This window comes from Pan troglodytes, chromosome 14, assembly GCF_028858775.2.
Source record: "Pan troglodytes isolate AG18354 chromosome 14, NHGRI_mPanTro3-v2.0_pri, whole genome shotgun sequence".
Lineage (NCBI taxonomy): Eukaryota > Metazoa > Chordata > Mammalia > Primates > Hominidae > Pan > Pan troglodytes.
This window is the reverse complement of record NC_072412.2, coordinates 55,124,022-55,151,864: the sequence shown is the minus strand read 5'-3', so window position 1 is coordinate 55,151,864 and position 27,843 is coordinate 55,124,022. Positions and strand designations below refer to the sequence as shown.

At 40.9% G+C, this 27,843-nt stretch overlaps 2 protein-coding genes across 15 annotated transcripts in view; one reads left to right on the top strand and one right to left on the bottom strand.

Annotated features, from left to right (window-relative positions):
* Positions 1-23,536, top strand: part of RCBTB1 (RCC1 and BTB domain containing protein 1) — a 54,317-nt gene extending 30,781 nt beyond the window's left edge. For all 5 annotated transcript variants that reach the window (XM_024348436.3, XM_063792549.1, XM_001155108.8 and 2 more), the window contains 7 exons: positions 3,201-3,308; positions 4,018-4,160; positions 5,862-6,052; positions 10,623-10,749; positions 13,661-13,812; positions 14,486-14,616; positions 21,227-23,536. In XM_024348436.3, the coding sequence (XP_024204204.1) occupies positions 3,201-3,308; positions 4,018-4,160; positions 5,862-6,052; positions 10,623-10,749; positions 13,661-13,812; positions 14,486-14,616; positions 21,227-21,367 (993 nt within the window). In that variant the 3' untranslated portion in view covers positions 21,368-23,536. The remainder of the gene's footprint in view (positions 1-3,200; positions 3,309-4,017; positions 4,161-5,861; positions 6,053-10,622; positions 10,750-13,660; positions 13,813-14,485; positions 14,617-21,226) is intronic.
* Positions 23,537-26,517: 2,981 nt separating this feature from the next.
* Positions 26,518-27,843, bottom strand: part of PHF11 (PHD finger protein 11) — a 34,572-nt gene continuing 33,246 nt past the window's right edge. For all 10 annotated transcript variants that reach the window (XR_010150715.1, XR_010150714.1, XR_010150713.1 and 7 more), the window contains one exon: positions 26,518-26,984. Coding sequence is in view for 7 of the 10 variants with exons in the window: in XM_001155776.5 (XP_001155776.1) it covers positions 26,830-26,984 (155 nt within the window). In the remaining 3 variants the exon portion in view is untranslated. The remainder of the gene's footprint in view (positions 26,985-27,843) is intronic.

Sequence of the window (27,843 nt, the reverse complement as noted above, 5' to 3'; positions counted from 1 at the left end):
TACCTCCTTTTTCAATTACACGTCAGTTTCTTCACAAGGTGAATGTATCAGATGGAAGAAGGAAGAGTGCTTTGTTTTGGTAGCTCCACTGAAAGTTAACTGATTACTGACTGAGGAGCTGGAGGTTTTTTGCTCCTCAGTATGACTTTTCTAAATTCCAGGATTTACCTGAAAGTAAAGATTCTATATGTCTAAGTTGTATTTTTTGCAAGATCCAAAGAGCCTAATGCCTATAGCTATTTGTTCGTGATATTTAATGTAATAGATTAAAGAATTTAATCCTACCTTTCTCTTCCAATGAAAAAATGTCAACTGTACATTTTAAAATTAACTGATGAAGTCCTTGTAGAACTACCTACCTATATCTTGAATGTTCACAGGAGGAAACAACTTACAAAAGCAGATTTTTTGTGGGGTCCTGACTGTTGTTAGCTACTTTTAACAACTCTCCCTTTAGTTACCCCCTACTGTGGTCACTTTTGAGCTGATGGTTATTTCTATGAAATTAGTCTCTGGATGCAGCTTCCACTTAAATAGGCCTTTTACTACCTATGCATATTTTAGTGCATGAAAATTATACAAAGATATTACCCTGGACACAGATGTTTTGGCATCATGCGTTGGTGTGCTAGGGCAGTGGTCCCCAACCCTTTTGGCACCAGGGACTGGTTTCATGGAAGACAGTTTTTCCACAGATGGCGGTGTTGGGGGCATGGTTTTGGGATGAAACTGTTCCACCTCAGATCATCAAGCATGAGTTAGATTCTCATATGGAGTGCACAGCCTAGATGCCTTGTTGTGCAGTTCACAATGGGGTTCGTGCTCCTATGAGAATCTAATGCTGCCATTGATCTGACAGGAGGTGGAGCTCAGGCAGTAATACTCCCTTGCCCGCCGCTCACCTCCTGCTGTGCGGCCCGGTTCCTAACGGGGCACGGACTGGTACCGGCCTGCGGCTCATGACCTGGGGACTGGGGACCCCTGCGCTAGGGTGCTTTAGAGTTTATGCATAGACCTCATGTTAACTTATTTTTTTAAAAATCAATCTCAGTATCATGAAGATGACTTCAGAATTCCTTGGGATGGCCGTTGAATATCCTCCATTCCAGTATTCTTCTCTTATTTTTAAAAATAAGTTTAATTTTTAGGTTATTATTATATGGTTATTTTAACAAAGTAAAGGAAGACAAGTGAAACAGATAAAATAAAAAGTGAATACCTTTTCCCAGTCTTGTTAATAGTTTCATGCATATCTTTTTGGACTTTTCCCTTAAACAATTATATATGGGTAAGTATAATTATCTTTTTTTAAAAAAATGGGATGATTATACCTACTGCAGCTTTTCTCTGCTATTCTTCAGCCTGCTTCCCGCTCCCCTGTATAGCATCCTGTGTTTATCTGTGTCTATGATCAGACCATTTATGCGGCTTTCCATCATTATGGCTGCTGACTTTGGCTTCTGCGAATGACCCACATACAGAGCTCTACTGATGAACATGTCAGTTTTCTAATTTTTTGCTGTTATAGACAGAGTTGTGGTGATTTTCTATGTTACTCTGTGTATGTGTATCTTTGTACACTTATACAAGTATTTCTATAGAATAAATTCCCAAAGAATTTCTCGGTCAAGAAGTATGCCATAGAAAATATTGATAGCCATTGCCAAATTTCTCTCCAGAAAGTTCATGTCTGTTACACTTCTGGCACTGGGTGAAAGTGCCTTTAACCATCTCTCCCCAGGCCCTTAAAGTCCATTCCCCCTTTCCCCTCCATCATGTTACCCTGAAAAGCCCCAGTCTATGTCTGCCGCCCTACATTGCTGTGGGGCTCGATGCCACCACAAATCTTGGGTTTGTAATTTGAGCAAGGCCTTTATTTGTTCCTGGTCAGTACTTTTTCCTATGGCTATTTGGAACCTTTAACACTCCTGTCAAACCTATGCCTAGCTCTGTTACTTTCAGCAGACGGGCCTCCTCTCACTCTATATCCAAGGGACTGTCACGTTCTGGGAAGTCTTCTATTTTTAATCCTCTTTCCTCTGCTTTCCCTCTCATGATCCCGCTGTCACTCCTTAGTTTAGAGCCTCATCAGAGCTCACCTATTTGCTAACGAGAGAAGAAATGACCTCCTAAAGGTTCTTCCTGCCTCTAGCCTTATATGTTCCATCATCTTTCATACTGTGGCCAGCATTATCTTTCAAAAATACAAATTAAATTAATATTTCAATGAGAAATTTATAGATGTATTGCACTTTCCCTGGTATGTTTTTTGTCACTTTCCCTCTGAGCTCTTGCCTTTCCTTCTAGTCTTTTTGTTGTTGTTGTTGCCAGGCTGGAGTACAGTAGCACGATCTTGGCTCACTGCAACCTCTGCCTCCCAGGTTCAAGTGATTCTCCTGTCTCAGCCTCCTGAGTAGCTGGGGTTACAGGCACGCGCCACCATGCCCAGCTAATTTTTGTATTTTTAGTAGAGATGGGGTTTCACTGTGTTGGCCAGGATGGTCTCGATCTCCTGACCTTGTGATCCGCCCACGCTGGCCTTCCAAAGTGCTGGGATTACAGGCGTGAGCTACCCCACCCAGCCTTCTTCTAGTCTTTCTACTACCACTACTGCAGATGTGTCCAGGCAAGCCCACCTACTTATCTTCTAAACTAGCTTCTAACACAGTCAATACCTTCTGCTTGGAATGTTTTTGCTCTCCTTCATCCTTCAGCTCTGCTCCAATCTCCACTTTTTGAAAAGTCTTCCTTAATCTTTCTTCCTAGAGCTAAAACCTTCCTCCTTGCTGTTCTGCAGTGCCTTGATTGATACCTATTGTAGCACTTGCTACCCATCAGCAAAAAATTTGCATGTATCTATTTCGCCTGTTAAACTGTGACCAAAAACTAGTACCTTTCAGAGTGTTCTGACATACAGTAGGTACTTAATAATTGTTAGTGAGGCTCAACTTCCTCATGTATTAAACAGGAAAGAGTGACTTGCCCCAGACTATCTAACTAGTAAGTCATGGAGTAGAAACTGATGCCAATTCTGTCATCCCCTTCTCCAAAATAGCTTCTGTTTGGAGATCAGTTGCAGGAGCATAGAGTAGAATATAGGTGTTGGAAGTATCTGATTTGTTTAGATGGGCTGGTTTTTTGTCTCTTCCTTCTTACCAGCAGTTTAAAAATCTCACTCTCTCCCTTCTGTCCTCTCTAAGGTATATGGCTGGGGTTACAATGGCAATGGTCAGCTGGGCTTGGGAAACAATGGCAACCAGCTGACCCCTGTGAGAGTGGCAGCTTTGCACAGCGTGTGTGTGAACCAGGTACGTGTGGTGCACTCTCAGTTAGTGGCTTCCCATCTACCTTCCTTGCTCTAACTTGGAGAAATGTTGGAGGTTTACTCTTCAGTCAGTCTTTTCTGGCAATACTCTGTGCCTTCATCTTCCATATTTAATATTATATCTTCCCTAATTTCCCACAAGGAGAAGCAAGACTATGGTGTTGGCAAAACAGGCTCGACAAGTTAAAAAAAAAAAAAACAATGGAAAAATTCAGTAGCCTAAGGTTTAGTCTTTTCTAATGCTTTTTTTTTTTTTTTTTTGAGACAGAGTCTTGCTGTGTCTCCCAGGCTGGAGTGCAGTGGTGCTATCTCAGCTCACTGCAAGCTCCGCCTCCCGGGTTCAAGCAATTCTTCTGCCTCAGCCTCCCGAGTAGCTGGGTCTACAGGTGCCCGCCACCACGCCCGGCTGACTTTTTGTATTTTTAATAGAGACGGGGTTTCACCGTGTCAGCCAGGATGGTCTCAATCTCCTGACCTTGTGATCTGCCTGCCTCGGCCTCCCAAAGCGCTGGGATTACAGGCATGAGCCACCACGCCCCGCCTTCTAATGCTTTTTTAATGTTCCAGCAAATGTCAGTCCACCCCTGATGATGATTTGGCATTCTGCAGAAGCTGGCTGTAGCCTTTAAGTAGATGTTCTGCCTGCCCTTCCTGTTTTCCTGCTAATGGTAACCATTTCAATTTACTTGCAGATTGTCTGCGGCTACGCACATACTCTAGCACTAACAGATGAGGGCTTGCTCTATGCCTGGGGAGCTAACACATATGGGCAGCTGGGAACTGGCAATAAAAATAACCTGCTAAGCCCAGCACACATCATGGTGGAGAAAGAAAGGTAACTTGGCTGTGCCACGTCTTGGGACTGTGTGTGCGATGTGGCCTTGGGGCTGTGTGTGGCAGAGCTGCGGTGTTTGGCTTTGTGATTCTTCTGTTTATTAACATTCTCATTTTGGACAAAAGAGATAACCTTCCCTTCTCCCTTCCCCCTTCCTCCTTCTCCCTCCCTGCTTCCCCCTTCCCCCTTCTCCCTCCCCCCTCCCCTTCCCTTCCCTTCACTTCCCTTTTTTGAGACAGAGTCTCTGTCACCCAGACTGGAGTGCAATGGCACGATCTCGGCTCACTGCAACCTCCACCTCCTGGGTTCAAGTGATTCTTCTGCCTCAGCCTCCTGAGTAGCTGGGATTACAGGTGTGTACCACCATGCCCAGCTAATTTTTGTATTTTTTAGTAGAGACAGGGTTTCGCCATGTTGGCCAGGCTGGTCTTGAACTCCTGGCCTCAAGTGATTTACCCACCTCGGCCTCCCAAAGTGCTGGGATTATAGGCATGAGCCCCACCGTGCCTGGCCTATGCAAAAGTGTTTTGAGTAGTAGCCAGAATGAACATGAGGTTGATATGATTCTTATGTAGCTCTCTGAAATAACCACCTGTGATTGATAGGTATGAATACATCTTGGTATAATTACTGCAGTCTTGCTGTTGCCCTTTTAGTATGGAAGACAAGTAAGGTCTATGGCCATGTTGATGTTTATGGTGTAATATAAACTTTTACTTTGAGCCAAGTAAAACAACTTTTAAATAAATCTGCTCTTGAAAGGACATTATCTGTTTAAATATTGATTTGATATAATGTGTGTTACTGGAATAGATGCTCGATGTTGTTCAGCCTAATTGTAAGGTCTTACCTCCTATGTCCTGGAGTGCTGACTTCTGATTATGAGACCTTACCCAAGAAGCATACTACTGAGAAATATAGTAAGTTTGGCTTGTTTTCCTTTTGGATTGGAACGTTCAGAGTCCGTGACCCCCAGCCAATGCTTATCAGCCCAATGAGTGTTCTGAGCTCTGGTAGGAGATGAGAGAAAAAGTTATATTTATAAAGAAATGGGCCAGGCACGATGGCTTATACCTGTAATCCCCAGCACTTTGGGAGGTGAAGGCAGAGGATCACTTGAGCCCAGGAGTTGGTGACCGACGCTGGCAATATAACGAGACTCTGTCTCTATAAAAAATACAAAACTTAGCCGGGTATGGTGGTGCAGCTGTGGTCTGGGAAGCTGAGGTGGAAGGATTGCTTGAGCCTGGGAGGTCGAGGCTGCAGTGAGCCATGGTCATGCCACTGCGCTCTAGCCTGGGTGACGGAGTGAGATCCTGTCTCAAAAAAGAAAAAAAAAAGAAAAGAAAAAAAAAAGAAATGGTATTTAAGCCATCACATTTGTTAGGGCATTTTCTCAGTGTCCACTTTCCTCATTTGCTTGGATTTGCTGGTCTGTTTTCCAAGTTTTCCTCGGCGGTCTGTGTGATCTATTCTAACTCACAGTGAGCTGAGGATGAGAAGTGGGCATTTGGGAAAGGAGAACAGTGCTCTTGCCCTGATCTATTGCTTTTGTTGCTGTGACTTGGCAGCTAGTGTCCCTGGAACTTGGACTCTTGTTTTCTGAGGTATTGCAAGCATGAACTTTTAAATTGCCTTGTGTGGTGTGCTGTGGGCTTCTGTGATCATGAAGTAACATGCATTTTTCTTAAAACTTTTCAGGGTGGTAGAGATTGCAGCCTGTCACTCTGCCCACACGTCTGCAGCCAAGACGCAGGGTGGGCACGTGTACATGTGGGGCCAGTGCCGGGGTCAGTCCGTGATCCTCCCGCACCTCACCCACTTCTCCTGCACCGACGACGTGTTTGCCTGCTTTGCCACTCCCGCTGTCTCGTGGCGCCTCCTGTCTGTGGGTAAGAAAGTGCAGGGCCACCTCCACCCAGGAAGAATGGTACTACCAACTGACCAGTTTTCCTATGTCTTTGCTGGTTTTGGGATCTCTCAGAATGTTTTATTCTCTATTAGCTTTCATACCTTCCTTCAAAATAGATGTGCATAATCAAATGTATTCATATATTATAAAATATTACCATGAACTTTAAATTTTCTCTCATAAGTGCTTTCATTTCAATTGATATCAAATTCGCATAACATGCAAGTAACCATTGTAAAGGGTACAGTTTAGTTGCGTTTAGAACATTCATAATGTTGTACATCCACCTTTTTTTTTTTTTTATTGAGACAGAATCTCACTCTGTCGCCCAGGCTGGAGTGCAGTGGCGCAATCTCGGCTCACTGCAACCTCCACCTCCCGAGTTCAAGCGATTTTCCTGCCTCAGCCTGCCAAGTAGCTAAGACTACAGGCACCAGCCACCACACCCAGCTAATTTTTGTATTTTTAGTAGAGGTGGGGTTTCACCATGTTGGCCAGGCTGTTCTCGAACTCCTGACCTCAGGTGATCCACCTGCCACTGTGCCTGGCCTACATCCACCCTTTATGTCAAATTCTAAAATGTTTTAATCACCCCAGAAGAAAGCCCTTATACGTTAATTAGTCACACTCCATTCTCCTCTCCCCCCAACCCCTAGCAACCACTAGTTTGCTTTTTGTTTCTATGGATTTGCCGACTCTGGAGAGTTCATATAAGTGGAAGCATACAATATGTGACCCATGTGTCTGGCTTCTTTTACTTAATGTTTTTGAGGCCCATTGACGTAATATGTCTCTGTATTTCATTCCCTTTTATGACTGAATAATATTCCATTATATATATACACCATATTTTGTCACTTAACTGTTGATGGACATGTGGGTTGTTCCCACCTTTGACTCTTGTGGGTAGTGCTGTAATGACTGTTCTTTTATAAGTTTTTGGGTAGCCTGTTCTTAAGCACTTCTGTTATACTAGATTTCTTACAGAACTTGATATAATACCAATCAAAAATGAACTTTCTTTTCTTTTTTTTTTTTTTTTTTTGAGACGGAGTCTCACTCTGTTGCCCAGGCTGGGGTGCAATGGCGCGATCTCAGCTCACTGCAACCTCCGCCTCCCAGGTTCAAGTTCTCCTGCCTTAGCCTCCTGAGTAGCTGGGATTACAGGCGCGTGCCACCACGCCTGGCTAATTTTTTAATATTTTTAGTAGAGACAGAGTTTCACAATGTTGATCAGACTGGTCGGGAACTCCTGACCTCGTGATCCGCCCGCCTCAGCCTCCCAAAGTGCTGGGATTACAGGCGTGAGCCACTGCGCCTGGTCCAAAAATGAACTTTCAAAAAAGTGAAGAACCGGCTGGGTGTGGTGGCTCACACCTGTAATCTCAGCACTTTGGGAGGTCAAGGTGGGTGGACTGCTTGAGCTCAGGAGTTTTAGACCAGCCTGGGCAACATGGCGAAACCCCATCTCTACAAAAAATAACCAGGAGTGGTGGTGCCTGCCTGTAGTACCAGCTACTCAGGAGGCTGAGGTGGAGAATTGCTTGAGACTGGGAGGTCAGGGCTGCAGTGAACTGTGATCGCACCACTGCACTCCAGCCTGAGTGACACAGCGAGACCCTGTCTCAATAAAAAAAGCAAACAACTTGTGGTTTTTAAGGTGACACATTAACCCCATCTTCTTTCTTTCTATCTTTGTCTTTCAACTGATTTCAAATTCTTTTATTTCAGAAGGGCATCAAAACAGAGGTATTATAAAGGGTAGTGGAATTTGGGGTGATATTTGGTTACATAATCTGTACCTTTTCTGAATATTGTCTTCTTTAAGAGTCCATTATTGGCTGAAAAAGCTAGGCTGTCTTAAAACTGAGTAGCCATTTACAAGGTGACTTTAATCTTTTTATTTTATTTCTTGTTTATGTTTGCCTTTTTGCTAGCATATTTCTTTTAAGTTGTTCTTTTATTTATAAGCAGAGGGAATAAGTGGGTCATGATGCTCTGTGCTTGAAAATTAATGTAGTTCTTGGCAGTTAAGGTGTTTGGGTTGTTCAGCAATTGATATTGAAGGTTAGTTTTCTAAAACGTCATGCTTAGGTGTGTCAGACAGGTGGAGTTGTCCCAATTAGGTGACCAGTCATGGGCATGGAGGCAAGGATGCTTAGGAAGAGTTAAGCTTGCCTTAAAGTGAAACCAATTGAATACTCCCTTTCACTTTATTTTTGCCATGTTATTTAGGTATAATACAGTATTTTTTTTTTGCAGTGAGTATTGTGATTGGAAAATAATTGGTTCACTGAATGGGACTATTTGGCCAGAATTGCACATGTATGGCATACCCAGCTGAAGCACTTCTATACACATCTTCAGATTTGTATATACTACTTAACCTGGACTTGTTATAAAAGGCTTCCCCCAGTTCTTATATCTTAAAATGGCACAGGCATTCTTTTCAGAACAAATGTCCTAACAATTTAAATATTAAGTTTGGAAAAAATATGGTCATTGACTATATCCTCCTAGATCAGGGGTCCCCAAAACCCAGGCCATATGCCTGTACTGGTCCGTGGCGCACGGCAGGAGGTGAGTGGCAGTGAGCGAAGCTTCATCTGTATTTATTTACAGCTGCTCCCCATCACTCACATTACCGCCTGAGCTCCACCTCCCATCAGATCAGCAGCGGTATTAGATTCTCATAGAAGCGTAAGCCCTATTGTGAACTGCACATGCGAGGGATACAGGTTGCGAGCTCCTTATGAGAATCTAATGCCTAGATGATCTGTCACTGTCTCCCATCACCCCCCGATGGGGCCGTCCAGTTGTAGGAAAACAAGCTCAGGACTCCCACTGATTGTACATTATGGTGAGTTGTGTAATTATTTCATTACATATTACAGTGTAACAATAATAAAAATTAAGTGCACAATAAACATAATGTGCTTGAATCATCCCCAAACCATCCTCCTCCCCGCCTCGGTCCGTGGAAAAATTGTCTTCCACAAAACTGGTCCCTGGTACCAAAAAGGTTGGGGACTGCTGTCCTAGATAACTTCTTTCCCTTCCACCCACTGAAAGTCAAAAGTGTTTTTTCCCTCTCACTTTGTGATCTCATCTGAGTGTTAGAAGGAAAGTCACATGGTGAATTCACCCCTTTGAGGAGGATTTCTCCTCTGAAAGGATGTACTATACTTGTTGCCAGGAGCAAAGAGGAGAAAGAGTCATTTCAGCCTAAGACGATGCCGAAGTTGAAGCACTGATGAGAAGTGGGTTTTTTTTGGATGGGTGGGGGTAGCAATCTAGACTCCTGGACTCTTGTTCCATCTTAGTCATTTGTATTCTTTTACCCACCAGTGATCCAGGTTGCAAGGTCAGGGGAAGCCTGACTTTTGAGAGGTTTTCTACCTTTCCTCTGTAGCCAGGAGAGCTCTGCATTGCATGGGGCGGAGGGAGGGCTGTCAGTTAAGGTCACAGGGCTTAGGTGAAAGGTAATGCCTCGGGAGAGTCTGATGATAAAGCTTGCGGATAAGCTCATTTGTTGTTTCAGCCTAGGTTTTAGCTGTTGTCCCTCCTCTAGGAGTTGCTCTGGTAACAGCAGGCTACCAAGGGAAAATGGTTCATCCCAGGCTTGGAAGCCGAGGTCTTTGATTAAGACACTGATTATTAACTCAGCTGTGGGCAGTTGAAACCTGCTTCGTGTATCCATAGCAGCTTGATTCGATGCCTGGTCAGGATCTCTGGAATTTAAAAAAATTTCCCCATTAGCCTTTTTCTACTTCTTTTCTTCTTTCATACATATAAAACACAAGAAAGCATTCCAGGAATTTGTACAAGTGCCTTTACTTTTCCTTGTAGTAACACAGTTCTACTTAACATATAACCACAACAGCAATTCTTCTTATCAGGTAAGGTGATCCTGTGTTCTTATAAAACTGTTCCCTTCATGTAGGTGTTGTTTCTAAGTGAATTTGCTCTGTGTTTAGACAGTGAGTAAGGATTATGCATATAGTGATTTTTAGGGTTAACAGAGATGTTTAGATTCCAGATACTTAGGAAAGAGTTTCTCTGCTTGAGAACATGACCGCTTAGCATTACCATTTAAATGGTAAGTTTGTTTCTTGCACCTCCTTGAGTTGGGTATGCTGACCCCTTGAAAGTACCCCAAAGCAGAAAAAAGATATTCTTAGTGTTTCAGTCAAGGGAAACAAATTCTTAGTCTTAGAAGAGAACCACTCGTTTTGAGAGGGGGTTATTATATTATCATGAAGTACCTATAATTTTTTTCTTTAAAAATATACATTTCTAATGTATAACTAGGCATATAAGATGGTATTTAGCCTTTCTAAATACCATCTTTTGGTGGTTTTCTTTGGTAGTTTATAGATGCAGGATACTTACTTTAATACCGTAGAATTGATTTGTCAAACAAGGTATGAACTCTTGAAAAAAAAACAAGTGGAATTATCCATCACGGTCATGATGATCTTTTTGAAGTCTTTTGAATCTTCAATCTGTTCCTTGAACTTGCCATATTAATATATGTTTGTTGCCTTCAGAGCATGAAGACTTTTTAACAGTTGCAGAGTCACTGAAGAAAGAATTTGATAGTCCAGAAACTGCTGATCTGAAGTTTCGAATTGATGGAAAATATATTCATGTCCATAAAGCTGTTTTGAAAATCAGGTATTTTTGCATGAGCTCAGAGACATCAATAACTTGACTTTATTTTTGCCATTTCTATTTCTTTGTTATTCCACAAAATGAGTACTGATAAAAAATAGCCTTGGTAGTAGAGAGAAATGTCACTACTTAATATTTTTGCAGATAGTATCAGTCCATTTCATGTCAAAGAATTTTTTGTGTACACTCATGGAGCGTTTTTTAAAAAGTGTAATGTAGGAATTTAAGTATTTGTCTATATTGGTTTTTTGTTTGTTTGTTTGTTTGTTTCTTTGAGACAGAGTTTCACTCTTGTTGCTCAGGCTGGAGTGCAGTGGCACGATCTCAGCTCACCGCAACCTCTGCCTCCCGGGTTTAAGTGATTCTCCTGCCTCAGCCTCCTGAGTAGCTGGGATTACAGGCAGGCGCCACCATGCCTGGCTAATTTTGTATTTATAATAGAGATGGGGTTTCTCCATGTTGGTCAGGTTGGTCTTGAACTCCCAATCTCAGGTGATCTGCCCGCCTCAGCCTCCCAAAGTGCTGGCATTACAGATGTGAGCTACCACGCCCAGCTTATATTGTTTTTTAAATTAAGAATCTTGTGAATACTCATTTCCATCAGAAAATTTATTTACGTGGTTAAAGAAAATACAAAAGGTTGTTATTGAAAAGTGTATATGCCCTCTTTTAATTATAGATTAAGCAGAAAACTCTCATAGGAATGCTGTGCTTCTGTTTCTAGGGGACATGCAATTACCAATCGAAGAATGTTCTAGGCTGAGCATGGTGGCTCATGCCTGTAATCCTAGGACTTTGGGAGGCCAAGGCGGGAATATCACTTGATCCTAGGAGTCTGAGACCAGCCTAGGCAATATAGCGAGACACTGTCTCTACAAAAAATAGAAAAAATTAGCCAGGTGTGGTGGTGCGTTCCTGTAGTTCCAGCTGCTCCGGAGGCTGAGGTGGAAGGATTGCTTGAGCCCAGTAGATCAAGGCTGTGGTGAGCTGTGATCAGCCGGGGAGACAGAGTGAGATCTTATCTCAAAAATGAAAAAAAAAAAGTTTTTTAGATATAGTTCCTTGTATAAATGTGAGGGAACTATGCGTTTATTAGTAACTGTTTGCCACAAAGGTTGCCATCGCAGAAAAAGGCACATAAGCTAAGACCATTAAAGTGGCCATTTACAAGTCTTTTTGGAAATTTAGGTAAAAACCTATTGGCAAAGAAATACATTTGAAAGGAACAGAAAAGCCCTATGTCATTCCTTACCTAAGGGAGTAAATATCTGAACCACAGTATTAATTGAAAAGATGAACTGGAACTGTTTCTGTCTGTGCACCTGTGGTCAACCAGTCTATTCCTTTCATGTACAGTTTTCTGACCATGAAATCCATGATTCTTTCTTAGACAACTATTTCTTTTTTATTTCTCAGGTAGAGTAATTTTTTATGTAAGTGAAACTATTTTTTTAGTATTCTGAATGGATTTTTTTTCTTTTTTTTTTGAGACAGAGTCTCATTCTGTCACCCAGGCTAGAGTGCAGTGGCGTAATACTAGCTCACTGCAACCTCCGCCTCCTGTGTTCAAGTGATCTTCCAGCTTCAGCCTCCCAAGTAGCTGGGATTACAATCGTGCACTACCACGCCTGGCTAATTTTTGTATTTTAAGTAGAGACGAAGTTTCGCCATGTTGGCCAGGCCGGTCTCGAACTCCTGACCTCAGGTGATTGAGGCTGACCTGCCTCGGCCTCCCAAAGTGCTGGAATTACAGGCTTGAGCCACTGCACCTCAAAATACTTTTTCTCTTTGTGCCGTATCTCACTTTAAAATAATTTAAAAATATGATTTTTAGAAAGCTACAACTATGTTATACATAAGAAAATCCAATATTCAGAAATCAGTTTCTTGTGCAGGTGGCTTTGTACATGTAAATACAGTGTAGGAGCTGCTCAGGTTTTCTTGAAATATCTGACTATCCTAGTGGATGTGAGTGTTTTATAAATAAGCTTGTAGCAGGCCTGGGAAGGGGAACAGGCAATGCAAAAAAAAAAAAAGGAGTGATGGCTGTTTTGACGATAAGTCAGAAAAGAAGAAAAATTGTCGGATAATCAGACAATAATCAGCTTGATGTAATCCAGTTAACATATAAAACAGTTTTAAGAATATACTTATTATGTAAAACAAAAAACAAATGAATCATTTTAATGTTGATATGTAGTCAAAAGTTTTGAACTCTTGTTTCTGAATTTCTTTCACTTTATTGTTTAAAATGCATTTCTGTACATCATTTTAAAAAAAACAAAGGAGCAAAAAAATCTTGGGGACCATCAAATGGAAACAGTAGTGGAAGTGCTAGGTACTTCCAGGCTCTATGTATACCTATTAGTATTTAATAGGAGTTACAAAAAATGAAAGTGAGTGTATGTAAAAGGCATGTACAAAAACCACTTGCATGTGGAATGTTTTTTGGGTGCTAACTAAAGGTCTGTGATCCTGGTGTGTGCAGACCCAGATAGTAGTTAATATACTTCCTTTTTTTTTTTTTTGAGACGGAGTTTTGCTCTTGTTGCCAGGCTAGAGTGCAGAAGCGCAATCTCGGCTCGCCACAACCTCCACCTCCCGGGTTCAAGCGATTCTCCTGCCTCAGCCTCCTGAGTAGCTGGGATTATAGGCATGCACCACCATGCCCAGCTAATTTTGTATTTTTAGTAGAGACGGGGTTTATCCATGTTGGTCAGGCTGGTCTCGAACTCCTGACCTCAGGTGATCTACCCGCTTGGCCTCCCAAAGTGCTGGGATTACAGGCATGAGCCACTACGCCCGGCCCAAGGATACTTCTGTTTATCTGATTTTATCAACTTAATTAGGTAATTTTTTTTTCTTTTTTAAAAATTGCTGCTGAACAAATAAGACTTTTGCTTTGCTGTTTTAGGTGTGAGCATTTTCGATCCATGTTCCAGTCGTATTGGAATGAAGACATGAAGGAAGTGATAGAAATCGATCAGTTTTCCTACCCAGTGTATCGTGCCTTTCTCCAGTACCTCTACACAGACACAGTCGACCTGCCGCCAGAAGATGCTATAGGTACTGTGGTAGCATTGGGATGGACAAGCCACATGGTGGAGAATATATCCCCTCATATTCTTAGTCCTGAAATGTAAAAAGCTTCAGGTGTATTGGCTTTAATTTGGTGCTTAAAAAAGATTTGAAGTAAATATCTTTAAAAATAGTATTGTGTAGTTATTATGGTTAATAGTTTTGGACCTAGTGTATGACCATAGGCTTTTTTGTTCTAATGTTACTGAAGGACTTTTTTTTTTTTTTTTTTTTTTTTTTTAAGTTCTGGGGTACATGTGCAGGATGTGTAGGCTTGTTACATAGGTAAACGTGTGCCATGGTGGTTTGCTGTACCTGTCAACCCATCACCTAGGTATTAAGCTATGGGCTTATTTTAATTTTCTAGTAGTGAAGTATAAGTTGCTAATGCATTTAGCGTTTTAGAAACAAAATGAGGATTGAAATTGCATTTTTTGCTCTTTCTTTGCACGACTGAAGAAATTGTATAAAGTAAATATAGGAGAGGTGTGGAAGTGGAGGAGGCAGACAGTAAAAAATAGAATTTATTTACTCAAATTCAGAATCTTATCCACTAAGAAACTTCTGATTTACCTGTACACCTCTGTTCACCAAAACAAAATCTCTGTGTATTGGAAATTATTAGACATTTGATTAAACCTTGCACATATCTTACTTTTAGGTCTTCTGGATTTGGCGACATCTTACTGTGAAAACAGACTGAAAAAACTTTGTCAGCACATTATCAAGAGAGGAATTACTGTGGAGAATGCCTTTTCGCTGTTCTCTGCTGCAGTCAGATATGATGCAGAGGTAACTTAAACAACAAACAGAAACCAGACCACCCTTAACTCCCTTTGTGCTCGTCTCCCCCGCTTCTTGCGTGAGGCATGGAAAACGATGAGTCACTCCACTTCTGTTTAGGGAATCAGTGAACCCATTGAAAACTGAAATCTGCCCTTGCTTCTTAATTCCCTGTTCATTGTTTCAAAAGTCGTTGTTCCTCTACTTTCATTTCTAAGTAAGACAGGAATCGAACCAAGGTCCTAGCAGCTGTGCTGCAGGTTGGAACATAAGGTGCCACACCTAATTGGACTAACAAACAGCATATTTTAGTTTCAAGTCTTTCTTAATGTCAGCATATGTGTTTATTTCAAGACTTACCTTGCTGTCTTTCCACCTCTGCCTTGTCATAAGCTGGCGATGTGTATGATTTGTATCTGTGTACGCTCTGCAATTCTATTAGTGTCTACAGCTCACAGTTATTTACCTGTTAAGAACTTGCTGTGGACTCCTTTTGTTTTTGCGCTGGGTTGAGTTCTTAATCTGGGATTCACAGATCTGTTGAGCCTGTGAATTAATGGGCTTTTGGGAGTCTGAAAGTTTGTGTGCATTTTTTTTGAAGAACCAAAGCATCAGACTGTAAGCTCTTCGTGAGCAGGAACTGTCTCATTCATCTGTGTACCCTATAGTGCCTGGCACATATTAGGCACCTGATAAATGTTGAACTGGATGAAGATAGTACCTTAAAGGAAGCATTAAGGATGATCAGTGAGCTGAAGGCGGGTATGGTTGGTTTCACAGATTCAGAGAGAATAAAAGGTAGAGAGCAATAGCCTTGGAGTTTCAAAATATCTAGCTAAGTTGTGCATGTAGAATGTTACAATTAGCCTATCCTTGCAGATACTTTGTCATTTGACAAAGCAGAATATCTGGTATCAAGGAGTTTATCAAACACCTGCAAAGATCTGCAGCTGTGTCCTTTGAGGTATAAGAGGACACACTTCATCACACATAGGGATCAAAGTTGACCACGGTGTTTTCAAAATGTATCTTATTTTTGTTTGAGGCTGTATTCTGATTATAAATATTTGATAAGGTCAAATGTAGTTGACTTTGTCTGCAGCCCGACAACAGATGGAATGATGATCAAAGTAAATCACTTCTAATAGAAAATGGGGTATGATTTTTTTCCTATCCTTCCTGTGACACCCTGAACCTCTTTATTAGAAAAGCTGTTTCTTTAGATTTTATTTCCACCCGGTGATATAATTTTAAATTGGGTTAGTGCCTTTTCTGTCCATTTGGTGACGGATGTTAGAATCATCTCTGGGCCTCTCCACGCTCCTCCTCCTTGTTAACGAGTTCCATACTCAGGATCAGACCTTGCTGACTAACACCAGTGAGAACAACCTGGGCAGAGGCAGATGTCTCGGCTCAAGTTGCTGGAAACTTCTTCCTCACTTTTAGCTAAGATCTGTCCTAGGAAGTTTACAGAAAAAGCCTCTGCTGCAACTTCCTGTGCCAGCAGGTCATTTCCTTTACTAGTTTTCATTTTTCTCATATTAAGTATAAACACGATAAAAACTTCCTTTAGAAAGACTCCAAATACGTGTGATTCCCCAGAGTCTGTCACAGTGTGGGCATGGAGCTGGCGCTCAAAAATGCATGTTGAATTAAATAAATGAGTGAAAACATTTGAAATACCTCACCATGAAGGTGTGCTTAAAAAAAAAAAAAAAATGGCCAGGCTTGGAGATCACGCCTGTAATCCCAGCACTTTGGGTGGCCAAGGTGGGCCACTTGAGATCAGGAGTTTGAGACCAGCCTGGCCAACATGGTGAAACCCTGTCTCTACTAAAAATACAAAAATTAGCTGGGTGTGGTGGTGCGTACCTGTAATCCCAGCTATTCGGGAGGCTGAGGCAGGAGAATTGCTTGAATCTGGGAGGGAGAAGTTGCACCACTGCACTCCAGCCTGGGCAACAGAGCAAGACTCTGTCTCAAAAAAAAAAAAAAAAGTTAAAAAAAAACTTAAAATTCTACAAATATTACACATTCAACGTAGAAAAATTAGAGAATAGAAGACAAAAAGAAAGACTCACCTCTTTATTTCTAGGGCATATATATATGTGTGTGTGTGTGTATATATATTCATAATTTGTATGTATTTTTTTTTTCCTGGTGATACAGGGTCTTGTTCTGTTGCCCAGGCTGAAGCACAGTGGTGTGATCACAGCTCACTGTAGCCTCAACTTCCTGGGCTCAAGTAGTCCTCCTTCCTTCCCAGTCCAGGAACTGGGACTATGGATGTGTGCCACCACACCCAGCTAATTTCTTATTTTTTATTTGTTGTAGAGACAGGGTTTCATTATGTTGCCCAGGCTGGTCTTGAACTTCTGGGCTCAAGTGTCCCTCCCACCTCAGCCTTCCAAAGTGCTGGGATTATAGGCATGAGCCACTGCGCCAGGCCTCTTTCTAGGGTATATTTCTTAGGTTACAATACAAGTTACGTAATTGACTAATGTGCTTTTACATTTTATTTCCTGAATGCTACAAGATACAGTGAGTACATGAATGAAGTTCTGGAGTACAAAATTAAAATCCATAGCTGGGCACAGTGGCTCATGCCTGTATTCTAGCTACTCAGGATGCTGAAGTGGGAGGATTGCTTGAGGCTAGGAGTTTGAGACCAGCCTGGACAACATAGTGAGACTGCCATCTCTTAAAAAGAAAGCTCTCTTACTGTGTTTATTAGTTGATTGGAGGCTACTGATGAGTCAGGTTAGAAATTGACTGCAAAAACTATTATTTTTAGACCTCAACTTGGGGATGCTAGATGACTTTGCCTTCGTGCTGTGGGCCAAAATGCTAGGAAGATGGAGACTACCTGCTTCCAATGTTTCTTCTCTTTCTACGAAAGTACCTGAGGTTCCTCCATGCCCCGTTTTGACAAGATAGCTTTGAAGCAAATGTACACACATTAAAGCAACAAAAATGTATGGACTCAGTAGTTACAGGGAGTTTCAAAAGTAAGTTGATGATTGTGGATCCCTTGCTATGAACGTGTTAGGAAACTGTCCACAAGTTTTATTAAGAAGGACTTGACAAACGAGCACCCAGATATTCCTTTGGTACAGACCTGAATAAATATTGACATCAGGGAGAAAATGTGGATAAAACATTGTTTCAAGATAGATCAGTTGCACACTGCAAACTGATTCTTTTCAGGAAATTTTTTATTTTTATGTGTATTTGAACGTTAAGAGAAACAGTTGGGAAGTATTATTTGTTTAACCAGAGTAGAGAACTTTCCAGAAATCCTGTGTGCTAAGCAACTTATATCTTACGATCTTGCTTTTGGAGGGAAGCGATAAACGTGAGCCCAGGAATCTAATTCTGAAGTTCGTCTGGGGTATGAGTATTGGACAGCTTGGTGTTAAGGCTTGGTGGCCAGCGTTTTTTTTCTTCTTTTGGTGGGCCAAATGAAAAGTCTTTGATCAGCAGTAGGCTGACAAATGTTTTTTGCGTAATGGGATAAATTATGTTTTCTCCATATGGTAGAATGTTTAAGTACATTTTGAGAACAAAACAAAACTTCTTTGATTTGGAATATTTTGTACTTGATGTGCTATAACATGAATTATAGACTGACAGTTTTGGGGTTTTGTCTTGCAGTTACTTTAACAACAGGTTGGACAGAGTTAGGTGTGGTTCGTGATCTTGTGTCATCTGGAATGTGTCTTGTGGGGAGCTGTGATGCCGAGGCACCTGCTCACCCTGGTTAGGTGGTCTTCAAATTATTAACATTCAACTAGTTTAGCTTTGGAGTTTTAGGACAGGGTAAGAACTCCCTTAGAGGCGGCATTAGCATTTTTTAAAATGAGGATATTAAGACCATCAATGCTCTGTGTTTTGTTTTTGTTACTAAAGAAAATTTGTGGAAAGGAAAAACAGCTTATTTTCAGAGTATATATATTGAATTGGAATAGTTTCAATGTTGAAAGATTTGGAATGATTTATAAATTACTTCAGAAGAGCAGTTTTTATTTTTGTCTTCTTTGCTAATGACAATAAATCTGGTATTTTATCTCATTTGCCTTAGAACACTTTATAATTGTTCTGCCACATAACGTCATAAACAGAGTTTTGTTTCTAATACCAAGAAGACTGTATTAGACCCTTCTGTTTTTATACTCTCCACTTCCCTATTCCATGGGCTATAAGAGGACTTCCATTCTGTCGGGAACTTTGTTCATCTCCTGGTCACATGATCCTTCTGGTCCTCCTTGGAACTGTTTTATTTAAAGCCCAGTTAGAAGTAAGAAGTCAACTATAACCAGCCCTGTTATAGTTGACTTCTCACTTGGACAGGAGTTGCATTTTCTTGCCTGTTATTGAAGATTTGATCCTTTGCAGAATGAAAGGAACAGATTATGTAGATTCTTATAATACTAAAGAGAGGTCAAGTCGGAAGGGCGTTTGTCTAACTCGCTCATCAAAGGCAAACCAACCCTGGGCACTGGTTGCTAAGTGGTTCAGCTTGACTGTGCCACTCTCTGGTGAACTTGCAAATTCAAACGTCCCTCACCACATGCGTTCAGGGCTTCCTTCTACATAGATCTGCCTCAACCAAGGTTTAATTAGTTACTTATACAACCCAGATTTAGATTGTTTTCAGAATTCTCTAGTTTGGCTTTTAATGTTTGGAACTTTTGAATATTTATTGCATACCCAGATACCTCAGTAGTTCAAACTAATTGGAGGGGAAGGGAAGGCAGTTTGATAGAACCATTTTCATGAGTGTATAAAGTGAATTGTGATTAGCGGCACCATTTTTATACCTATATTGTGTATAAAAGTTCTTTTTTTTTTTTTTTTTTTGAGATGGAGTTTCACTCCTGTCTCCCAGGCTGGAGTGCAGTGGCGTGATCTCAGCTCACTGCAACCTCTGCCTCCTGGGTTCAAGCGATTCTCCTGCCTCAGCCTCCTGAGTAGCTGGGATTACAGGTGCTTGCCACCACACCTGGCTAATTTTTGTATTTTTAGTAGAGACGGTGTTTCACCATGTTGGTCAAGCTGGTCTCAAACTCCTAACCTCGTGATCTGCCCGCCTCAGCCTCCCAAAGTGCTGAGATTACAGGCGTGAGCCACCGCGCCTGGCCTGTGGTTTATCTCTTAATGGTTGTGTGACTGGATGGGTTTCTGGAGTTTACTCTAGGGCATCTTTTAGCCAGGGACAGGAGGACCCTTAGAACAAGGAAATCATTGTTTGCAGAGGTCTGTGCTGAGAGCAGAAAAGGGGTCTCTCCATGTTTGTGTGGGCCCCTTCCACTCTGTCTAACATTCCCACCTCGTGGTAGCTGGAAATGTGCGGTCAAAACCTGCAGTTGAAATGTTGAGCTTCTGGTTCGATAGAACCCGGAGTGCTGACCTTCAATGTACCAGCTAACCAAGTTATAATAAAGTCAAGCTATTTGTGATAAGAGCTTTTAGTGTGATTTCCTTTTATATATTGAGTCTTTGTATGCATTCCAGGTGCCTAATCGATTTAATAAATATATATTCCAACATCCTAAGGGACAGACTATATTAAAGTTTGGCAGGGGATGAAAGGGTGGATTGGCATAGGCAGGGATTGATTTTGAAATGGTTCTGGTTTACCCCTTGTGGATGTTACTCCCCTGAATGTTGGTAGTTGGTGACTTCTGTTTGACTGAAAACTAACCTGTGTAAATATACTTCCGTGGGGGTGACGTTCTGAGATATTAGTGTGGTGGAAGTTGTAGTGTTATTATTCTTTATGGCTTTAAAAATAAAGTCATTATTAGGAGAGCATAAAAGTGAATTTAAGGTGAATTTTTTGGGATTTTCTTTCAGAGCCTCTGCTCTGTCACCCAGGCTAGAGTGCAGTGGCGCAATCTCGGCTCACCGCAACCTCTGCCTCCCAGGCTCAAACGATTCTCCTGTCTCAGTCTCCTGAGTAGCTGGGATTACAGGCATCCACCACCACGCCCGGCTAATTTTTGTAGTTTTACTAGAGACGGGGTTTCCCTATGTTGGCCAGGCTGGTCTCGAACTCCTGACCTCAAGTGATCTGCCCGCCTCGGCCTCCCAAAGTGCTGGGATTACAGGCGTGAGCCACCGTGCCCGGCTGGGATTTTCTTTTTAATGTGCCACTTTAGGTTGACCATATCTCTTCATTACCTTTCTGTTTCTTAAACTAACCCACATCTTAATTCTTTTCTCTGATGTCTTGAACGTGACAAAACACATTCTGCAGACTAAAGTGGCATTCTGCCTTTTACAACAATGTCTTTGAGCATAACTAGATTATGTGATAATCGTGCAGGAAATTCTTTCCCTTGTAGATCTAGCGTGTGTGTGTGTGTACGCGCGCGTGTGTTTTGAAGGGTCGTACTTTGAGTTAGAGGACCATTGCTTTTACTGCGTTGAATAAATAGTATGTGTTTTTCTCACACCTACCTGTGGTCACCTTTTTGCCTAGTTTTAGGTATCTGGCCTCTCAAATATCTTTTCTGGGGGAGGGTGAGAGATTTGGGGTGAAGGGCTCAGAGAGAAGTAATTCAATCAAAGTTGCCTAAAAAAGCCATTTTTGTTTTTATTTTTGTTGTGTGTCCAGGATTTAGAAGAATTCTGCTTTAAGTTTTGCATCAATCATTTGACAGAAGTTACACAGACTGCAGCATTTTGGCAAATGGATGGCCCTCTGCTAAAGGAATTCATTGCTAAAGCCAGTAAATGTGGAGCCTTTAAGAACTGAAGCGCGAGGCTGCGGGTTCTGTGTGAGTGCTCTGGGGCACTGTTGAGGATGTGTCCAGTTTGCGCTCTACGGGTGATGTAATTCTGCAGGTAAAAGACCATCAGGTTGTTTTTTTCCACATCTGGGACACAGTTGTTTGTGTAGGAACATAACAAGGGTGTACGGCTTTTCTTGAGCCCATTTTAAACAACCCTTGTTTCCAGATAAGTGTATTTTAAATGTGACCTTTCTTAAATTTGGGCTGGAACATGTAAAAGGGTGAAAGTTTAGTCGTTTTTGGTCTTGTTTTCATTTTTGATTAGAGGAACTTCTGAACTTGGAAAGGGGAAGTTGGCAGCAACTCTCCTGGGCCACGTATCAACAATCTTCTGACAGCAGGAGCAGTGATAGTTGGGGAATTGTGAGATGAATGGAGAGGCCCCATCGTGAATTAAAGATGCTGACCTGGGGATTGTTAAGTGCTGCCTTAGTTGCTAGTTTAGTAGCCTTACTGTGAAGGAATAATTAAGATTGTTTCAGACTTTTGTTTGTGTGCTTGCGTTGATGACTTTTTTAACTTCAAGATAAATCAAAGTAATAAGTTTAACGTATGTTAAACCTGTTGAAATGATAATTATGTAAAGATAAATTTTCTAGGTTAGTCAAGATTTCTCTTAAGATTTAAGTGCATAAAGAATAGTAATTTAGAAGTATCCGTGAAAAGTTGATAATGAAAGAAATTTGATGAAGGTGAATATTTTATAAATTAGAATCTCCACTACTTATCCAATGGTGTTTTATTTCATTAAGGTAGAACTTGAGAACTCAAGTTTAAATTGTCCCCCACCACCTTCTTCTATAAATGCAAACTTAAGAGGAAAATAATGACATGTATAGTATACTCTTGCCTTCCTAAATTATGACTGCTGAATCATCATATATGACTGGAAGAAGTGGTTCTTCAAGTCAACCCTCTTACAGGACTTAGTGGAATTTGCTTTATCTACTTTAGGCCAAATCCATCACACATTGGCTTATTTGAAACTTTATCATCTTTCACTTTTGGTTTTCCTCTGTTTTTAAACATCTTAGGTATAACAGCACAATTTCACCTTGAAAAAGCACCAAAATTATGGTGTTCCTGAACAGATCCTATTAAAAGACAGTAGTTTATTTGAACTGGTTATGGAAGGTGACTTTGGGATGTAAGAGTGTTCAACTGTGAGTTTCATCATGTGTGTCCATTGAGCTTGCTTTTAAGAGCAATGTTTTGCTTTGCTCTCTGGTCCATGAACTCATTTCCATTTGAGTGAGCTCCCTTAGTGAATTTTGTCTCCTGCTTGGAAAGTCTCTCTTCTGAACCTGGAGCCTGAATACATTTTCAGAGCCAAATTACAAGTGGGTGAAGACATGCTACAACTACTATTTTTAGCAATGTTTTTAAATTTGTGTCTATTGGGGTGGGAAGGGGAGTGAGGCCCTAAAGATAGGAATTCACTGATAGCTGAAATAGATACAAGCCTAGGAGCCCCAGCCACCTTTTCTTGACCATATCACAAGTGATTGAAGCCCAGTGAATTAGTCGGTTAGAATTCGTTCTACAACATGATAGAACTTTTCTTACTAGCTTCAGAAATGCACATTGATTTGTGCTATGATGGGTGGTGTTTGTAACAATCACTGTTCTATAGGCTTATGATCTGAGCAAAATGTGAACTTCAGTATGTTTACTATTGCTCTTACTTGAAAACTTTTTTTCAAAAAAAGCACAAATTAAAGTAGTAAATTCATATCCATAGATAGTTCATTCATTCAACAAATATTTACCAAGTTCCTAATATAAGTGAAGGACCACTTCTCATATTAGATTACTAAGTCATTTGTATGAGTATGTGTGGCAGTGAAGAGAACAGGTCTTTCAAAAAGCATTTGATTATCTTTATTTTTTTTAAATACACTCTCTTATTTTTCTACTTTTTTTTTGTTAATCATAGGATATGACAACTCTTATTTGAATTGATTTTTTCATCTAATGTAATAATGGAAGCCAAAGTATTCATATTTCTTAAGATAGCCCTAAATGTACTCTTGAACTTCTTACTGGAACAATGTTTGATACTCTAGTATGGAAGCTGTATTTATGTAATATTTAGAACGACATGTTAATAAACAAAGTAACATTAAAACAGGCACGTAGAGTTGTTTTTTTCCTTCAAAATCAGTAGTCTGCAGCCTTAAAAAGGAAAGAAATTCTGACACATGGTGCACAGAGGTGAACTTGAGGATATTATGCTGGGTGAAATAAGCCACTCACAGACAAATACTACGTGATGCCATTTGTGTGATATACTTAGTCAAATTCATAGAGACATAGTAGAATGGTCATTGCCAGGGTCTGAGGGGAGAGGAGAATGGGGAACTTGTTTAATGGATACAGAGTTTCAGTTTTCCAAGATGAAGAGTCCTTTAGGTCAGGGGTCCCCAACCCTCGGGCCACAGACCCATATTCATCCCTGGCATGTTAGGAAGAGGTCGCACAGCGGGAGGTGAGAGGCGGATGAGTGAGCATTACTGCCTGAGTTCTGCCTCCTGTCAGATCAGTGGCAACATTAGAACATTAGATTCTCATAGGAGTGCAAACCCTACAGTGAACTGAGTATGCAAGGGATCTAGGTTGTGTGCTCCATATGAGAATCTAATGACTGGTGATCTGAGGTGGACCAATTTCATCCCAAAACCATCCTCCCCACCCCCGACCAACCGCCCCATCCCCATGGTCCGTGGAAAAATTGTCTTCCACGAAACCAGTCCCTGGTGCCAAAAAGGTTGGGGACTGCTGCTTTAGGTGCATGGTGGTGATGGTTGCACAAAAATGAATGTTTAATGCCATTGAACCATACATTTAAAAATGATTGGGATGGCAAATTTTAGGTTATATATATATTTTACCATAATAAAAAAAATCAGTGGTGCGATTCTTAATATGGGTATCAGGCTAAAAATAGGTACCAGCATGAACATGTCAACTGCTTGATTCTCAACTATACACAAACAAACATCATAGAAATCTTTGGATTTTATTCCTGCTGAAGGGTAGTACAGTTGAACTGGCACAGTAGAAAAATGTGTCTATACCTTTGGGGGTACTTGAAGGGAAAGGCATATTCCCTATCCTCAAAGAACATATGAATTATTAGGAGAGAGGGAGATAGGTTTAGGAATTAACAACACAATGAGATACTTATAAAGAGCTTTTCATAACAGTCAGTGAGAGAAAACCAAATAGGATGATGTGGTTTGGCTCTGTGTCCCCACCCAACTTATCTTGAATTGTAATCCTCAGTTGTTGAGGGAGAGACCTGTTGGGAGGTGATTGGATTATGGGGGCGGTTTCCCCATGCTGTTCTCATGCTATTGAGGGAGTTCTTACGAGATCTGATGGTTTTATAAATGGCAGTTCCCCCTGGGCTTTGCGTGCTCTCACTTACTTGCCACCACGTAAGACGGGCCTCTTCCCTTTCCGCCACAATTGTAAGTTTCTTGAGACCTCCCCAGCCATGCGGAACTGAGTCCATTAAACCTGTTTCCTTTATAAATTACCCAGTCTCTGGTATTTCTTCATACCAGTGTGAGAACGGACTAATACAGTTAATAGGGTTAACATGACAAGCAGTTAGTTGTTCTGAAGATAACGCTTGTGTTGGATAGGGGAAAATATAAAGTGTCCTTTTAGCTCATCTCCAAAACAAAAAGAGGCACAAGCAAAGGCTTAGAGATGGGGGCTAATGAGCCTTCCAGAACTTATCATAATTAAGTTTGGTTAGAATGGAGAAAATAAGACAGAAATGTTAGCAAGGGGAGTGTGTGCGTGCATGGGTGTGTTTTAACATTTATTTCCCACAGTGCCAGACATTGTGCTCTCTGCTTCACATTTTACTTACTGTCCATATTTTGTCCCATAAGGTAGGCAGCAGCATTCTCAGATTAAATAATCGGATTCAAGTTTTTCAGTAGTGACATAGCTGAAGTTCATACTCGGCTCCGCCTTATGAACCCATACTCGGGTTTGCCCAGTAGCCAGCCTCATGGCCACCAAATACATGGTGCTCCATGGTGCGCAGTTACATGCTGTGTGAGTCACAGGTTAAACGTGAAAGTAAAGTGGGGGACGAAGGTTTTTTTTTTTTTTTAAATAAAGATCATGACATCAGAATGATTAGTCAGATAAACTTTGCTAAGATGGCTGGGCGTGGTGGCTCACGCCTGTAATCCCAGCACTTTGGGAGGCCGAGGCAGGCAGATCACGAGGTCAAGAGATCGAGACCATCCTGGCCAACATGGTGAAACCCCGTCTCTACTAAAAATACAAAAATTAGCTGGGCGTGGTGGTGCGCGCCTGTAGTCCCAGCTACTTGGGAGGCTGAGGCAGGAGAATCGCTTGAACCTAGGAGGCAGAGGTTGCAGTGAGCCGAGATCACACCACTGCACTCCAGCCTGGCAACAAAGTGAGACTCCGTCTTAAACAAAACAAAACAACAACCAAAAACTTTGCTAAGACTTAATATCAGGATAGGAAGCTGAAGCTACAGTAATCAATAATCATCTAGACTAGTGGAAATCTATTCAGAGGGTGTTGGATGGGGTCTTCACTTCTGTAGGTTTTAAAGTGCCCCACATGATTCTGATGTGCGGCCGGATTTGAAATCCACTGGTTTAGATTTTGTCCCTAAGATATAAGAACTTAGGCTAGGGCTGCCATTACAACTGGAATGGACTGTTCTTTTTCATCTCCTGCAAATATTTTTCCAGTACTTATTACATGTCAGACACCATGCTGGAGACTCAGTTAAAACCCATTTTGAGACGCAGCATTATTGAAAATCAGAGTACCATGGTAAAAAATGAGAACTGTGAATGTTAAGTTTTCAGGGGTCAGACGTGATAGTGTGGGCATAAAAACCAGAATCGTATATTAGATTGAGAAAAATGTAACTGTCAATTTTTTTTTCATTCTTGCATACTCCCGATAATGTTCTTATTCAGAGTCCAATTTAAAATTTAGGTGTTTGTTTTGAAGATGATGAATCTCCACGTGGTAACTGTGGCTGAAAAGAGACTTTTCAAAAGCAGACTTTGTGACACGAAAACAGGCAAATTTGGTACAAGTAAAGTAGTATAATCCAAATTTATTATATCTAAGAGGGTATCATGGGCTGTAAGTAGAATCAAAGGTTAAGAACATTTTATGCACTTATTCCACAAACATTTGCTGAGCATACTAGGTGCTGGGAATGTGACAGTGAGCAAAAAACACAAGAGTGTGCAAAGAGTGATCAAAATGTCAACCAGTAAGAACAGGGAAGAGCTGCTGAGGCCAAGAGGAGACGACTAGTTCTAAAGATGTGTGGATTTCACAGCCTGTTCTCTGGTTTTGAGCCTGATTGCAATTTGACATGACTCTTGGCTTAGGAAACGGTAATTCCCTAATAAGACAGGGATGATATTGATGTAGAACTTGACATAAGATCTCTATTTTCTTGAAAAGAGCACAAGGTTTGTTTTAAGTCCTGAAGTAGCTCAATCTCTTCCTTCAACTGCTGCCACCTTTGTTGAGATGCATGAATTTTTTTCTCTATTGCTATGAAAAGAAGAAATAAAATTATTTCAGCTTATTCAGTAGTTTTATTAGAAATAATGTACCATTTCTAGCCCCTTTCACTTGCAGGTACAGATACACAATCCTCGTGCCTCTGGTGAAAAGGATCCAGAGCCTTATGGGCAGGAGCTGGTTTCTTTATGCCTTCACTTCCTCCTTCTAATTCAGGACAGAATTCTAATATTTATCATACACAAAGCTGTTCAGTAAACCCTTAAGATTTTGTGCACATTTATAGCAGAACAAGTCCCTTTGTATATCTTTGAGAACTTGAAAACAGTGACTGTATAACCTTCATGCTATACTATATCCATTTATTGAGAGATGATAATTGGAGAATGTGGCTAGAATACCAAGGTTAAGGACAAATCCTTCCTAAAAATGTGTCCAATTTTTAATGTTACATAAAAGCTTTTGGTTTCATTTAGAAATAGGAAGGCTTTTAATTGTGGAAACTTAGAAAAGCTTAGGAGGAAGATACTTTGGCTTTATAAATAACAAATAGTAGTCAATGGCAATGTAATTTTTAAAAGCCTCAAAATCGAACAGTTAAAACACACACATATACAACCTTTATTCAGAATAACTGCATACGTATAGTTAACTTAAAATATGAGTAAGGCTAAATTAAGCAAGTTTTTATCAACCAGGGTAGTGAAACCCAACTTAAGCCTTTTAAGTTGAATCTCATGCAGTGCTAAGTAGTGGCACCCCCGCCATACTACGTTATAATATATGTACTCCCACCTAATCCATCCAAGTAGTGATGTGTGACATGTTCCCTTACATGAAAGAAAAACACACATGGAAGTCCCCTACAAAATAACTCTTTTTAGAAAAA